Source organism: Cebus imitator, unplaced genomic scaffold (genome assembly GCF_001604975.1).
Source record: "Cebus imitator isolate Cc_AM_T3 unplaced genomic scaffold, Cebus_imitator-1.0 Scaffold375, whole genome shotgun sequence".
NCBI classification, from domain to species: Eukaryota; Metazoa; Chordata; class Mammalia; order Primates; family Cebidae; genus Cebus; species Cebus imitator.
In genome coordinates, this window is record NW_016107690.1 from 2,016,334 (window position 1) to 2,031,047 (window position 14,714).

The 14,714-nt window shown below is 59.7% G+C and overlaps 2 protein-coding genes across 4 annotated transcripts in view; one reads left to right on the forward strand and one right to left on the reverse strand.

Annotated features, from left to right (window-relative positions):
* SPPL2B (signal peptide peptidase like 2B) overlaps window positions 1-6,087 on the reverse strand; it is a 21,882-nt gene extending 15,795 nt beyond the window's left edge. For all 3 annotated transcript variants that reach the window (XM_017507469.1, XM_017507471.2, XM_017507470.1), the window contains exons 1-2: window positions 5,882-6,087; window positions 518-637 (exon numbers count right to left, since the gene is read on the reverse strand). In XM_017507469.1, coding sequence (XP_017362958.1) covers window positions 518-637; window positions 5,882-6,034 — 273 coding nt within the window. In that variant the 5' untranslated portion in view covers window positions 6,035-6,087. The remainder of the gene's footprint in view (window positions 1-517; window positions 638-5,881) is intronic.
* Window positions 6,055-11,300, forward strand: LSM7 (LSM7 homolog, U6 small nuclear RNA and mRNA degradation associated). The gene is made up of 4 exons (XM_017507473.2): window positions 6,055-6,109; window positions 6,193-6,283; window positions 9,541-9,612; window positions 10,941-11,300. The coding sequence occupies exons 1-4, from the start codon at window positions 6,104-6,106 to the stop codon at window positions 11,081-11,083; spliced, it is 312 nt and encodes a 103-aa protein (XP_017362962.1). The 5' UTR covers window positions 6,055-6,103; the 3' UTR covers window positions 11,084-11,300.
* The last annotated feature ends 3,414 nt before the right edge of the window (window positions 11,301-14,714 follow it).

Consider the following 14,714-nt stretch of genomic DNA (forward strand, 5'->3'; position numbering starts at 1 on the left):
TGGGAAAGGAGGCGGGGCCTAAGGGATATAGGGGGAAAGGAGGCGGGGCCTGAGAGGCATAGAGGGGAAAGGAAGCGGGGCCTGAGGGATGCAGTGGAAAAGGAGGTGGGGCCTGAGGACACCCACCCAGCAGCAGTTGCTAGTGCCCCGGAGGGAAAGATGGGGAAAGGAACAGGTCTCGTCCCTGGGACCCCACTGTGCCCTCTGGTGTTATTCCTCCAAGGACCCCTGTGTCTGGGCCCACAAGACGGGAACTGTGGCAGTAGAGACCCTTGTCCAGCACGCAGGGCTCAGCCGGTGTCTCGGTCCGCACCCCAAGGCCCCGTGGACAGCTTTCATTGATGAGCAGGACTGGGGAGCCCTAGCGGAACTGGAGGCCACACAAGAGTCCCCCAGGCTGGGCCAGGGCCTGCCTCTCGCCTCTGGATCTTTCCTGCAGCCCTTGCCCGGTAAGTCTCTGGAGCCCTGGCCACCACGCACGCTTCTCCGCAGGGGCGCCCGGCCAGCGGGTACTCACTGCCTTGCTGAGGTCGTGCGGCAGATGGGCCCACTGCGGGTTGTAGAGAATGCAGTAGTCTTTGCCTTTCGGGCCCCCATTCTTGGAGGCCACGTGCACCATGCCATACTCACAGGCCACCTGCGGGACAAGGCTGGCGGTCAGAACCACAGCACGGGAGGCCCAGAGCCACACCGCCCCACGAGAAACAACGCAGGACGGGCGCCCATGTACACGAGGTGGTCTGGGATGCTTTCCCCTCTCGACAGGACAGACAGGGACGTGACCGTACGTGGTTTATAGCAAGGACGCAGACCGGCTCCCCTTCCTCAGGGAGCCCCAGGCTGCTGAACACAGGTGTGTCAGGTCACCACTCTGTGGCCCCCAGAGTTTCTGCACCAAACAAAGGGGTCCTACCACCTCCTGCGCCTCCCAGGACCAGTGGGCATGGCGGGAGGACGACAGCCACGGGCAGAGTCCTCCATGGGGAAGGAGGGCAGGACCCCAGCAGACCTGGCCCTGGGCCTGGGAAGGAGGCCTGGACGAGCCTCCACACCACTAGGTCTGAGTGGCCTTTGACCCACAATCCCATGAGCACTGCCTGTTGGCTGGTACTCCAGGGGCACATGGGAACGCAGTCACGTGGCAGGTCCCGGATCAGGAGGATCCCTAGGTCGGTGTCCCTCAGCTCCCGCTGGAAGAACGGCGGGAAGCAGCTGGGCCAAGAGGCCTACAGGCACCAGGTCCTGAGTGGGGCAGGCTGAGATTGCAGCAGGACATGCCGCCACACGGGACACCGTCTCGTTCCCCGCAAAGCCCCAAGCCCGCAGCGTCCAGCACGGCAGCTCACACTTCCCAGGAGGGAGAAGAACCACTAGGGCTTCGGTTCCTACGCTCCTGGCCTGCGGTAGCAGCTGCTCAGGAAGGGCCACAGGGAGAAGGCCTAGATCCTCCGGCAGGAGCCCATGACCAAGTATAGGGACAAGGGACAGAAGCCAGCCAAGAGGAGCAGGGGCCACTGCACCCGGGGACAGAGCGGACCAGGGCACTTGCAGTGCTCGCAAAACAAGGTAGGGGCAGGATCAGGCCCTGAAGCCCTGTACACTTCCCAGGAGGGCCACAGAGTGGACCGGCCTGGACAGGAAGGGCCAACCCCTGCCTCTTCAATTTTAGGCTTCACAGAGCAGGATGGAGCTAGGAGGAAAAGACACGATTCCACACGCAGGAAGCTGACCCCGCTTACCATGCTTCCCACTGCGGGGACCACTGCGGACACTACAGGCTCCGGTTCCCCAGCAGCTGCCCGCTGCCTGCACCGTCCTCCTTCCTCCCGCTCCCCTGCCCGGTGTCCCCTGCCAGTATCTAACAAAGACATCTCCATCTCTCAAGGATGCTGGTCACCAGAGGGTCTCACAGGAATGAGGCACAGGTCCTAGCTGCCCTCCCACACTGCAGACCCTCGGTGCGGAACCCCAAGGGAGACCGGCGTGTACAGGGAGGAGGGGTCCCAGGAGAAAAGCCATGGGTGAGGCAAGGAGACCCATCCCCGAGCCCTAGACCCGCCCAGCCCTCAGGAGCGCCCAGCCCTCAGCCTTCCATGGCTGCAGGACTCATTGGCACAGGGTGGGCTCCTGGCCCAGGCCTTCCGGGGCTGTAGGACTCAACTGCACAGGGCGGGCTCCTGGCCCAGGCCTTCTGGGGCTGCGGGGCTCCTGCCAGGCTGTAAACCTCCCAGGCAGAGAGAGACAGCCACATCCAATGGTCCCCAGAGGACCTGGCAGGGAAACAAACCACAGCCGTTCATCACATCAGGAAGAGGACAACAAGCCTTCGTCTGGACAACTACACCTCATACAAGGCCCACACTACAGACGCAGATCCGCCAAGCTGGGGCCAGGGAAGGGGAGCTCCGGCTCAGCCAAAAGTCCCGATGGTCCCTGGCGCCAGACACCAACCCGAGTACCTGGGCACAAACTGGCTCTCCAACTGCTGGGCCCTCACTGAAATCACACAGGGTTCTGGCCTGGTCTGGGAGCTTCTGGGTCAAGGCCCTCGAGGCCTCGGGGTGGCAGCCTGGTGGAAGCCCCAGTCCCTGCAGTCCCCTGGGGGTCTCAGCACTTGGCTAATGCTTCCTTCCTGCTCCTGACCTGGCCCAACTCCATGTACCTCCCGTGTGACCTCCAGAGCCGAGGCAGAGTTAGGAGCCCCTTCTTCCCAGTTCCGCCCATCAGACTGCCTGCCCATGAGGGCCCCCCTTCCAACACAGCCTCCCAGTGTTCAGAATCCCTCGAACCTACTCCAGGAGGGATGTTATGGGTCACAGCAGAGGCCAAGATTCCACAGTCAAGGCCCACCTTCTGTGTTTGTAAATAAAGTTTTATTGGAACGCAGCCAAGCCCATTCCTAAGGAAGAGTCTCCGGCTCTGGAGGTACAACAGGAGAAACCAAGCCATCCTATCAGAGGCCACATGGGCCACAAGTCCCAGCAGAACTACTGTCCAGCCCTTCCCAGAAAACACTTGCCAAGCTTTGTTCCACGGGATCAGGGACTTTGGTGAAAAGTGTCTTTTGTGTAAAATGGGAACCCACAAAACTGCTTCTCTCTAAAAGGGTCATTTAAGAGCACAAAAGCACATTCATGCATTTTCCTCGGCACAATTGGCAAAACTGGTTTTCCGTTAAAAAACAAGCCTGTGGCTCTATCAAAGGCCAGAGAAAGCAGCGTCTCACTGTGAAGAGCTTCCTCACCTGCCGAGTTAAAGGAACAGGGAGCAATTCTTCAACCGCCACAGCTCTAATAGGGCCCTGAGTTCTAGTCGGGCCGACAGAAATATGAAAGGCCAGCCAAAGCTGGGGCAGGCTGCGAGGACAGGCTCAAAGCCCAGGCCTCCAGCTCGGAATCCTCCCCAACTGCAGCGCAGACGTTTCGCAACCACACACAGCTTTAAAACCTTCTAGGAGACTTAGAAACCCTGCTTCAGAATGACTGTGAAAGCATCCGAGTCAAGGGCCTTTGAAAGAGGCACATGACTCCAGACACTGGACCTGAGGAACTCCAGGAGCCGGGCCGGGTCCTGCCAGGTCCCCCAGCTCCAGCGCAGACCTGCAGGGGAACGGCTCCATGGTGGCAGTGTCTCACTGGGGAGGTCGATTTTCTTGCTCAGGGTCACCAAATGGTAGCAAGTGAGCTGAGGATTGTCACCAAGCAGGTTCCTGCCCTGAGAGCAAGCCTCATTCTTGGGCAACAGACTCCCATTTCCACTGTGAAAAGCACCGCCCCCTCCAGGCATGGGCGTCTCAGGGTGTATTTACAATCAAGGTTCTGGGAGGGGCAGGAGCACCTGCATTCTTGTGTCCCTCTGACTTGGCCTTTGGCTCTCCACACTCTGGATAAAGCTCAAGCTCCTCAGACCACCCAGAATAAAGTCCATGCGCCCCAGCATCCAGCGCCTTCCATGACTTGGCTTCCACCTGACGGCCTGTCCTCCAGCCAAGGAGGCCCAATGCTCTGCCTTCACCCTCTGCCTGGGGCCCCTCGTACCACGGCCCCCTCCTCTGTGCCCTGCCCTAGCCTCTCTCCGTGGCCCACCCGCAGGCCTCCCTGGTGGTGACATCTTCCAGGTGGAAACCCTCCATTCCAGCATTATTCCACCCTACACTCCAGCCGCATTCACCCCTTGCCAGCCCCAAATAGCCCAACGGCTCTCACTCCTCCCAGCCCCTGCCCATGCTGCTTCTGCTGCTAACACCCTTCCCCTCCTGTCAACCCGGCAGACTCCTACTCAACCTTGGGAACACCTGCTTCGGGGCCTGGCGCGGTGGCTCACGACTGTCATCCCAGCACTTTGGGAGGCTAAGGCGGGTGATCACCTGAGGTCAGAAGTTCGAAACCAGCCTGACCAACATGGCGAAACCCCATCTCTACTAAAAATACAAAAATTAGCCAAGAGCAATGGCGCACGCATGTAATCCCAGCTACTCGGGAGGCTGAGGTGGGAGAATCACTTGAACCCAGGAGGCCAAGGTTGCAGTGAGCTGAGATGGCACCACACACACACACACACACACACACACACAGAACCCTTCTTTGGAAAAGCCTTTCCAGGCAAACTGAGTCCCTCCCTCCACAGTGTTCCAGGATCTTCCTTCCACCTTTGGTTCTTCCCTCCTTCCAAATGTCTGGGGAGCTGTAGGTCCCTGGCTGCAGAATGGGGGGAATCCAGGAGGCCGAAAGAGCAGCTGGGAGTGAGGGTGGGGTTGTCAGAAAGCTTCTGCCGGGGTGCTTCCAGGGTAAGAGAAACGGCCAGAGAGCCCAGCGCCTGCAATGAACTGCAGGCTTCTGATAGCCAGGCCACAAATGCACGGACACACTCATTTGGATGTGACAGGGTCACTCCTGCTGTGTCGAGGCTGCACTGGGGACATGGGGGACAAGGGCAGCCACAGCAGGGGGAGGACGGTGGGGCTGGAGGAGTGGGACTGAGAAGGAGCCGGTGGCAGCGACGCCTTAAAAGTGAGAACTCGGAGGGGGAAGTCAAGGTTAAGGGCCGCATTTGTAGGGCTGCTCGGGGTACCATTCCCCGAGGCCCCAAACTCAGGAGAGAGGGAAAATTTGGAAATAAGAAAATAAAAAATGCAGTCAGTACAGTGCTATCTCATAGACTGTCCCCACGAGAACCTGAGGTGCTTTACATCAAATGACACACAATTAACATAACGAGGGCGTGCTGGCCACTGGGCGCTGGTCACCCTGGGCATCATCTCCAGAATCCACACCACCGTCAGCCCTCCTTCTGCGGACGAGCAGCTGACGCTCCAAGCAGGGAATTCCCTTGTCCAAGGTCACGGAGTAAAAGATGGAGCAGGGATGCAGCCCCAGGGCAGGGCTGGGCTCTTGGCGGCTCCAGGGCGCTGCCAGACACTGGGAGACGCGCGGGACGCCTCTGGGTTCCCCACCGCACCCCCCAGGGTGAGGCTAGCCAGCACCGCGCCCTTCCGCCTAAGGGGAAACTGAGGCTCGGCGCGGGGTGGGCAGCCGCCTGCCCAAGGCCACCCAGCCAGAGACAGGCGACCCCGGCGACGGCTGGAGACCCCGAAAAGAACAAGCAGAACGGAGGGATGGAGTGGACACAAGCTTCAGACCCGGAAGGAAGTGAGTGGCGCTGCAGCCGCGGAGGGCCTCCGAGGCAGGAAAGGGAGACGAGCCGGGGACAGCCCCGCAAGGTCACGGCCAGGCCCCAGCACCGCCGGCCAGCAGCGCGGTGACCGCGGATCCCCGAGGCTGGACCCCCCGAGACGACCTGGGTCGTTCCTGGGCGTAGCCCGGGGCCCGAGAGGCCGAGGGGCCACAGCCTGCGGGGCCGTCGGAACCGACGCCGCGCTCACCTGGGCCGCGAGGAGCAGAAAGGGCGCCACAAGCCGCGCCAGCGCAGCCTCCGCCGCCGCCGCCATGTTGGCCGGTGCCCACCGCAACCGTCGACAGATGTTTCCCGGAAACGCCTTGAGACCCCGGGCCGCGCATGCGCTGCGCATGCGCATGTGAAGCGGAGAGGGGTCAAAGGGTGCGGGGTGGCGCCTGCGGAGAGCGGCACGGCGCGGCGCGGCAACATGGCGGTGAGCGCGCGGCGGGATCCGGAGCCGAGGGGCGTGGGGCTCGGGCCGCGCTCTGCGCCTTACGCGCTCTGCTTTCCCCGCAGGATAAGGAGAAGAAGAAAAAGGAGAGCATCTTGGACTTGTCCAAGTACATCGACAAGACGATCCGGGTGAAGTTCCAGGGAGGCCGCGAAGGTGAGGAGGCTCCCGCCGTCGGCACCCCTTTTAAAATTTTGAAATAAACCCAGCAAGAGCGATGATGAGGACGCATGCATGCCGAGGCGCCTCTTTTATTTATTCTTTTTTTTTCTTTTTTTTTTTTTTGAGACCGGGTCTCGCTCTGTTGCCAGGCTGGGGTGCAGTGGTGCGATCTCTGCTCATTGCAACCTCCACCTCCTGGGTTCGAGCGATTCTCCTGCCTCAGCCTCCCGACTAGCTGGGATTACAGGCGCCGGTCACCACGCCCGGCTAATTTTTGTGTTTCTAGTAGAGACGGGGGTTTCACCATGTTGACCAGCCTGGTCTCGAACTCCTGACCTTAATTGATTCTCCCCCCCTCGGCCTCCCAAAGTGCTGGGATTACAGGCGTGAACCACGGCGCCCGGCCTCCCAGGCCCCTCTTTACACGCTTGACGCTCACTACCTTGTGCGGTCTTGCTACTTACACCGGGAGGTAGGAACTGGTATGCCCATTTTGCAGGCAGGGAAACTGAGGCATGGAGTGGGAAACAAACGTAACCCAAAGTCACAGTGGCGTAGCAGGGATTGCGATTTCAGGCTTGGCCTTCTAAGCAGCCCTGTGTGTCCAGGGACTGCCCCAGCTCGCCACAGATCTCCCAGCTTCTGTGTCTCCCCCACCCATGTCAAGATCTCTCCCCGCACCAACAGTGTGGACACATTTGGGGCCAGATCATTCTCTGGGTTGGGGCCGTCCTGGGCACTGCAGGGTTCTGAGCACCATCCCTGGCCTCCATCAAGTTGTGACAACCTAAATAGCCTCAGACCGGGCAGGCACAGTGGCCCACACCTGTAATCCCAGCACTTTGGGAGGCCAATGCAGGCAGATCAGGAGGTCAGGAGTTCGAGACAAGCCTGACCAATATGGTGAAACCCTGTCTCTACTAAAAATACAAAAATTAGCCGGGTGTGGTGGTAGGCACCTGTAATCCCAGCATTTTGGGAGGCTGAGGCGGGCAGATCACTTGAGTTCAGGAGTTTGAGACCAGCCTGGCCAACATGGCAGAGCCCCGTCTCTACCAAAAACACAAAAATCAACCGGGCACGGTGGCACATGCCTGTAGTCCCCAGCCACTGGGGAGGCTGAGGCAGGAGAATCGCTTGCACATGAGAGGCCGAGGTTGCAGTGAGCCGAGATCGTGCTGCTGCACTCCAGCCTGGATGATAGACCCAGACTTTGTCTCAAAAAAAAAAAAAAAGAGCAGACTGGTTCCTGAAGAGCTCACCTGATGCCCTCAGGCTCACCCAGGCTGTTTCCCTCCAGATTGGCTCACAGTCAGCTGGTTCCGGGGCTTTAATCACAGCTGCAGAGTTCCTTGTCTTCGTCACATCAGTTAAGTGCAAGAGTGACGTCTTATCCCGTCAGAGTCACCCGCCCCAGCCCACGCTCCAAGGGAGGGGATTCCGCACCCAACTCTCCAGGGGAGGGGAACCTTGGCTGCACCCACCTGCCTCGGTGCTCACGTCTTGTCTCCTTGAGGGGGGACTCACTGGTCAGGCCAGTGCCAGGCACCTGAACAGCTGCGTCTGACCCCATTGTGTAGGTGATGAGTTTCATTTTGCAGGGGAGGAACTTGAGAGCAGAGAGAGCGAGCCGGGGAGGGGGGAGCCCAAGCCTGGGCAGTCAGACCTTCTCTGTAGGCAAAGGCCGGTCGGCAAATACCTTCAGCTTTGCATCCCAGATGGTCTCTGAAACCACTGAGCTATGTGAGGAGAGCAGGAGAGCTGCTGTGGTCAGCGATGGAGCGGCGAGTGTGGTGCTGGGCCCTAGGACTTTCACTACGGGATGGGCAGCTGGCCAGGTTGGCCTGAGGGTCGTGGTTTGCAGACCCTCACCCTGCACCCCTGCACAGGGCTGTCCTGGGTGTGTGCGGAGCAGCCGTGGGCCAGCTCACTAGGCCCTGCTTTGCGGGGAGACAGGCAGGCAGAATGCCCAGGGTTCCTGATTCCTGGGATTGGGGGATGGTACGGTGGGCAGCACCCTAAGAGGTGTGGGTGGGTTGGTGTCTGGAGGAAGCACCTGAAAGATGGCAGGGGTGAGAAGGAGAGTGGGCGGGCTGGGAAGCCCCTCAGTGAGCGCAAAAGTTCATCGTAAGCAGGGGGAGGCGTCGGCTGGAGGAGCCTGCAGGGGAGGGGTGAGGCGTCCCAGGCAGGGAGGATGGGCTGATCACCAGACACTAGGGAGCAGGATCAGATGGCAGAGGTCACCACCGGGTCAGAGCCCTAACCTAAGGTGGCGAGGCGTGACCTAAAGCAGCCAGGCTCGAGGGGCGGGGATCTCGACCTAAGGCAGTGAGGCCTGAGGGGCGGGGCAGGCAGCATGGAGAGGGAAGCCACAGCGACTGCCTTGACCCCTGAAGCCTGTGTACCCAGGGCTCAGAACATTTCCGTTGCCTGCTCCCTGCAAGCCCTGAGCAGCGGGGCAGGAGTCTGTTCTTTTATATCCTGTGAAGTCAGTGAGGGGCTCAGCATGGGTCAGGCAGTGCAGCCATCCCCGCCCTCAGAGCAGAGCACTGTCTCCCCTAGAGGAAGCCCTGTCCCCTCCCCAGCCCAGGCACCCACACATCCCCTCCCTGTCTCTGTGGCTTGGTCTGTCCTGGACATTTCATAAAAATGGGATCACACACCGGGCAGCCTCCTGTGCACACACACCTTCTGTTCGTCTCTCACCGAGCGTGGCGTCCTCAGGCGTGCTGCGGCCCGCGTCAGCCTCGCTCCTCTCCTGGCTGCTGTTTCCATCTCGGCATGTGCCACCCCTGTTTTTCGCCTGCTTTTGAGCTGACGATGGTTTTCATGGCTTTTAAATAGTTGGAAAGGGATCAAAAGAAGACTGTCTCAGATGTGGAAATTACATGAAATTCACATTTCAGTGCCTGTGCATAGAGCTGTCTGACCGCGGTCAGCCACACACGGCCTCATCACCGACGCTGCCTATGAGCAGGCAGGCCAAGCCAGCAGCTGCGGCCAGCACCCTGGGCCCACACAGCCACAGGTGTTTGCCGTCGGGCCCCCTGCAGACAGGGTCTGCTGTCCATCGGGGGTGTCGCTCTGGAGGCCGCTGTCATCTGCCCCCCCCACCCCAGGAGCCCTCACCTACCCTCAGTCCTCCATCCCTGGAGAGGTTGGCACCACACCTGATCCACGCTGGAGTGGGCCCGGTGCCCGGGACGCATCTCACGCGTTCTCATTTCTCTCCCCTCCGTGGTTTCTCCAAGCCAGTGGAATCCTGAAGGGCTTCGACCCACTCCTCAACCTCGTGCTGGACGGCACCATCGAGTACATGCGAGGTGAGGGGGGCGGCGAGGCGAGCGGCGCAGCGAGGCGAGGGCTGGCCGTGGGGCTGCCCGCTGGCTCCTCCTCTCTCAGACCCACAAAACCTTACTCTGAGTTACCGACATGAAGCCCCGTGGCAGCTGGAGGATGGGCTTGGGCACTTACCGTTCCTAGGCGTTTTCACAAAGCTGGAAACTCCATCATCCTGGGGCGCAGAGACAGGGGAGCTGGGGAGTGGAAGCAGCTGGGACTCCCGGTGCACGCCACCACGCCTGGCTAACTTTGTATATTTTTAGCGGAGACGAGGTTTCCCATGTTGGCCAGGCTGGTCTCAAATTCCTGGCCTCAAGGGATCCTCCTGCCTCGACCTGCCAAAGTGCTGGGATGACGGGCATGAGCCACCGTTCCTGGCCCCTCACCTCACCTCTAACAAGATTAAAATAAAAAATTTCACTGTGGCGGGCACCCTTTAAGTGCCCAGTCAGTGTACAGACACCAGTGGGTGAGCTGGTCTCTAAAAAAGATTTGAAAAACCTGGGGCCATGGTTGTCCCCTGCCCCTCCACCGCATGACCACAGAAGTGAGGCGCTGTCATCGCCTCCGGCCTCCTGAGAGCCTGTCTTGGGCTTGCTGGCACTTCCCTAGGGTCCCCATCCCATATCAACAGCCTTTCTTTCTTCCTTCCTTTTTGGGGATGGAGTCTCGCTCTGTTGGCCAGGCCGGAGTGCAGTGGTTCAATCTCGGCTCACTGCAACCCCTGCCTCCTGGGTTTAGGTGATTCTCCTGCCTCAGACTCCTCAGTAGCTGGGACTAAAGGCGTGCACCACCACGCCCAGCTAATTTTTGTATTTTTGAGACAGGGGTTTCACCATGTTGGCCAGGATGGTCTCGATCTCTTAACCTCATGATCCAGCCTCCTCAGCCTCCCAAAGTGCTGGGATTGCAGGCATGAGCCACCGCACCCAGCCCAGTCTCTTTCTTATAGGGTGAATGTTGGTCCCCCTAGGGCTCCAGGGACCTTGCAGAGATCAGGAGGCCTGCGATGCTGTATTCTGGCCGCCTGTCTAATAACTTGGTCTCTGGCCCTGGTGCCTGAACCCCAGTGAGCTCCAAGACCCAGGGTAGCCGGCCGTCCCCAGGGCCTCCCTGTGCTCGCAGCTTGGGCTCCTCCAGAGGCTGTGGTAACCATGGCCCTGCCCCACAGCCTGCACCCTCTGAGGTCCCCTCGCACTCATGGTGCCCGAGGGGTGCAGATGGGGAGGTGTGAGCGAGAGTCTGGGGTGGGTGGGGGGTCTCGGAGGCCTCCCAGAGCTCCCTGAGTCCTCTGTCTGCCCCTCCCCAGATCCTGATGACCAGTACAAGCTCACAGAGGACACCCGGCAGCTGGGCCTGGTGGTGTGCCGGGGCACGTCGGTGGTGCTCATCTGCCCGCAGGACGGCATGGAGGCCATCCCCAACCCCTTCATCCAGCAGCAGGATGCCTAGCCAGCCTCGGGGGTGGAGGGCGGGGCGGCATGGAGGCCATCCCCAACCCTCTCACCCCGCAGCAGGGCGGTGGCCGCGGGGTGCGGGGCAGGCCTCAGAAGCTGTCTCCCTCAGACTTGGCCGCTGCTCCCACCGTGGTGCCACCTGCTGGAACACGAGCCCCTTTTTGTATAGGTTGAATTTTTGTTTTCTTAATAAAATTGCAAACCTCACTGTGTCCGAGCCCCAGAATCTGCTTTTCCCTCAACCTGAGGAAACAGGGATTCCTGGAGTGGGACTCCGCCCCCAGAGTCCATCAGTACCAGCCCTGGTCCCTCCTGGGGGTGGCGGTTCAGGGCTGACCAAGGTGGGCACAACCAAGGCCAGGGCATGGGGACATGCAAGTCCCAAGCCTCGGTCTGGTGAGGGGCTTTGTGGAACCCCAGCCCCCACCCACGACAGCAGAGCCGGGTGCATCAGGAGGCCGGAACCCACGGCCCAACCCGTGAACACCTGGCCCCTCAGTCCTCCCCCATCCCAGGGTGGCCTCCCAAACTGCTGGGATTACAGGCACGAGCCATTGTGCCTGGCCCACAAGAGAAGATTTTAAAAACGTCCTGAGCAGACAGACCCAGGCCCCGGCACCAGGACCTCCCGCACTGCAGGGGCGGCTCAGCGGGTGCGCCCCGAAATGTCTCCTCCCGGCAGCGGGCCATCCTCCTGGACTGGGTTCTTGGTTTCACCTCCGTCCCCTCTGCGCCGTCTTCCCAGAGGAGGGCGGGCCTGTCTGTGTGATTCATGCCTTAGGCTGAGAGGCTGGGGTGTCCCTTGTGAGCTGATTGAGAGGGTCATCCTGGCCGCTAACCTCTTCGTCCCCAGCTCAGGAAACCGAGGCAGCGTGGGTCCCAGGCTGCCGGGAAGCTAGCGGCCGAACAGGATGGAGCTCAGTGTCGGGGCAGATCGGGCTCACGCCCGAATAAATGAAACCGGCTGGCTTCCGGGCTTACCCGCAGGGTGTCGGCCCCACAGATGCCGGCTTTGCTGGGGCCCAGCGGCATTAGCCCCTGCGGCTGGGGAATTAATTACCAGGCCTCGTGGCCAACCCCTACATCTGCTCTTCATGCCTCCCCGGCCCCCCGCCTGGCCCAGCCCTGCCACCACCGGCCCCCTTCTCAGAAGCCTCATCCCAAGCCCCAGCCTCCAGCCTCGCACTGGGGCCCTGGGGTCCCAGCGTCCAGAGAGGGACAGCCAGAGCCCAGGTGTGCCCGGACTGCCAGTGTTCAACCCGCAAGCCTCTATGTGGGGGAGCAGCTCCCCACGTCCATTTGACAGGTTGGGAATCGGGCTTCAGAGCCTGGAGGTGACACAGTGGAGAAGCAACCCCAACACCAGAGCTGGCCGCCCTGGAACCCCACGTGCTGCTCACACAGCACACCTGCCTCCCCTGTCTGAGCCAGACGCAAAGGCTGAAACCCGGGGACCCAGTGGCCCAGCGGCCTCAGCTCCCGGGGGGAGAACACATCAAGGCCTTAGAGGTTAACTGGCCTCGTTAGAACCTCCAGGAATGGCGAGAGGCAGGGGAGGAAGGAATTCTGGTTTTCCAGCCCCACGCTTTCTCCCGCAGAGGAGGTAAAGCTTGCCCGACCGCTGCACCCCTCAAAACAGCCCCCACGCTGCAGACTGCTTTCTGCCCACTCCTGTCACCTCCTAGTGAGCTGATGAAGTTTGCAAAGCTCTCCTCTGCAGCCACGAGGCCCTGGGCTCAAGTCTCCTCCCACCACATGCTGTGTGGCTTCGGGAAGGTGTCCCAACCTCTCTGAAATCCAATTCCTTCTGTCTTACATGTGGAAAAAGGTGTTGAGTCTCCTGTCTGTGGCTGGGCACTCGGCCACAGTCCTCTGGGGAGAGAGTTCAGAGCACAAAGCTTTTTTTTTTTTTTTTTTTGAGATAGAGTCTTGCTCTGTGGCCCAGGCTGGAGTGCAGTACTGTGATCTCAGCTCACCGCAACCTCCGCCTCTTGGGTTCAAGCAATTCTCCCACCTCAGCCTCCTGAGTAGCTGGGACTACATACGCACACCACCACACCCGGCTAATTTTTGTATTTTCAGTAGAGACAGCGTTTCCCCATGTTGGCCAGGCGGGTCTTGAACTCCTGACCTCAGGTGATCCACCCATCCCGGCCTCCCAGAGTGCTGGGATTACAGGCATGAGCCACCACGCCTGGCTCAGAGCACAAAGCTTTCAACTGAGGCCCAAAGACAAAAACAGAATGCTGTGTGGACCAGGAGAGGGCGAGGTCAACTTCCTGGGGACGCAGGCGGAGCTCCACAGAGAACAGACCAGAACAAGCCTGTTGCCCACAACCATCTCCACCCCTCGGCCACTCTGACCTGCCTGGAAAAGACTGGAAGTATCCCCGCTGCCCATCACTAGAGGATCCACTGGAGGAGTCCAGGACCTCCAGCCAACTACAAAGCCACTTGTAATCTTACCAATGCATTTGTTTTTTTTATTTTTATTTTTGAGACAGAGTCTCACTCTGTCGCCCAGACTGGAGTGCAATGGCGCGATCTTGGCTCACTGCAACCTCCACCTCCGAGGTTCAAGTAATTCTTCTGCCTCAGCCTCCTGAGTAGCTGGGACGACAGGCCCGCAACCACCACACCTGGCTAATTTTTGTATTTTTAGTAGAGACGGGGTTTCTCCATGTTGACCAGGCTGGTCTCGAACTCCTGACCTCGTGATCCGCCCACCTTGGCCTCCCAAAGTGCTGGGATGACAGGTATGAGCCACCGCGCCCGGCTATGTATTTATTTTTAAGACACAGGGTCTCAGCCAGGTATGGTGGCTCAAGCCTGTAATCCCAGCACTTCAGGAGGCTGAGGCGGGCGGATCACCTGAGGTCGGGATTTGGAGACCAGCCTGACCAACATGGAGAAACCCCGTCTCTACTAAAAATACAAAATCAGCCAGGTGTAGTGGTGTGTGCCTGTAATCCCAGCTACTCCGGAGGCTGGGGCAGGAGAATCACTTGAACCTTGGAGGCGGAGGTTGCGGTGAGCTGAGACTGTGCCACTGCAGTCCAGCCTGGGCCACAAGAGAGACCTCGTCTCAAAAAAAAAAAAAAAAAAAAAAAACAAAGAGACAGGGTCTCGCTCTGGGGCCCAGGCTAGAGCACCATGGCATGAGCACAGCTCACTGCAGCCTCAACCTCCTGGGCGCGAGGAATCCTCCCACCTCGACTCCCCAAAGTGCTGGGATAGCACGCACGTGCCGCCGCGCCTGGCCGGCTTTCAATATTTTAAAAGGAAAAATTTAACATTTGATATTTTACATTCCATAGTACATTGAATATTTAATATTTTACAAAGAGAGAAGAAAAACCCGGTTACAGATAGGGAGGTGCAAAGAGATTTTGAGAGAGGCAGAAACAGAGGCGGAGACAGAGAGAAGGAACCGGGGGAGAAACGGTGACATGGCAGGAGTTCGAGACCAGCCTGGCCAACATGGCGAAACCCCATCTCTACTTAAAAACACAAAAATTGCCGGGCACGGTGGCTCACGCTTGTAATCCCAGCACTTTGGGAGGCCGAGGCGAGTGGATCACGAGGTCAAGAGATCGAGACCATCCTGGTCAACATGGTGAAACCCC

Excerpts from the sequence above, each read along its gene's own strand:
- LSM7 (XM_017507473.2), top strand. Across the intron at positions 6,284-9,540 it reads GTTCCAGGGAGGCCGCGAAG|CCAGTGGAATCCTGAAGGGC; the intron begins GTGAGGAGGCTC and ends GGTTTCTCCAAG. Across the intron at positions 9,613-10,940 it reads CACCATCGAGTACATGCGAG|ATCCTGATGACCAGTACAAG; the intron begins GTGAGGGGGGCG and ends GCCCCTCCCCAG.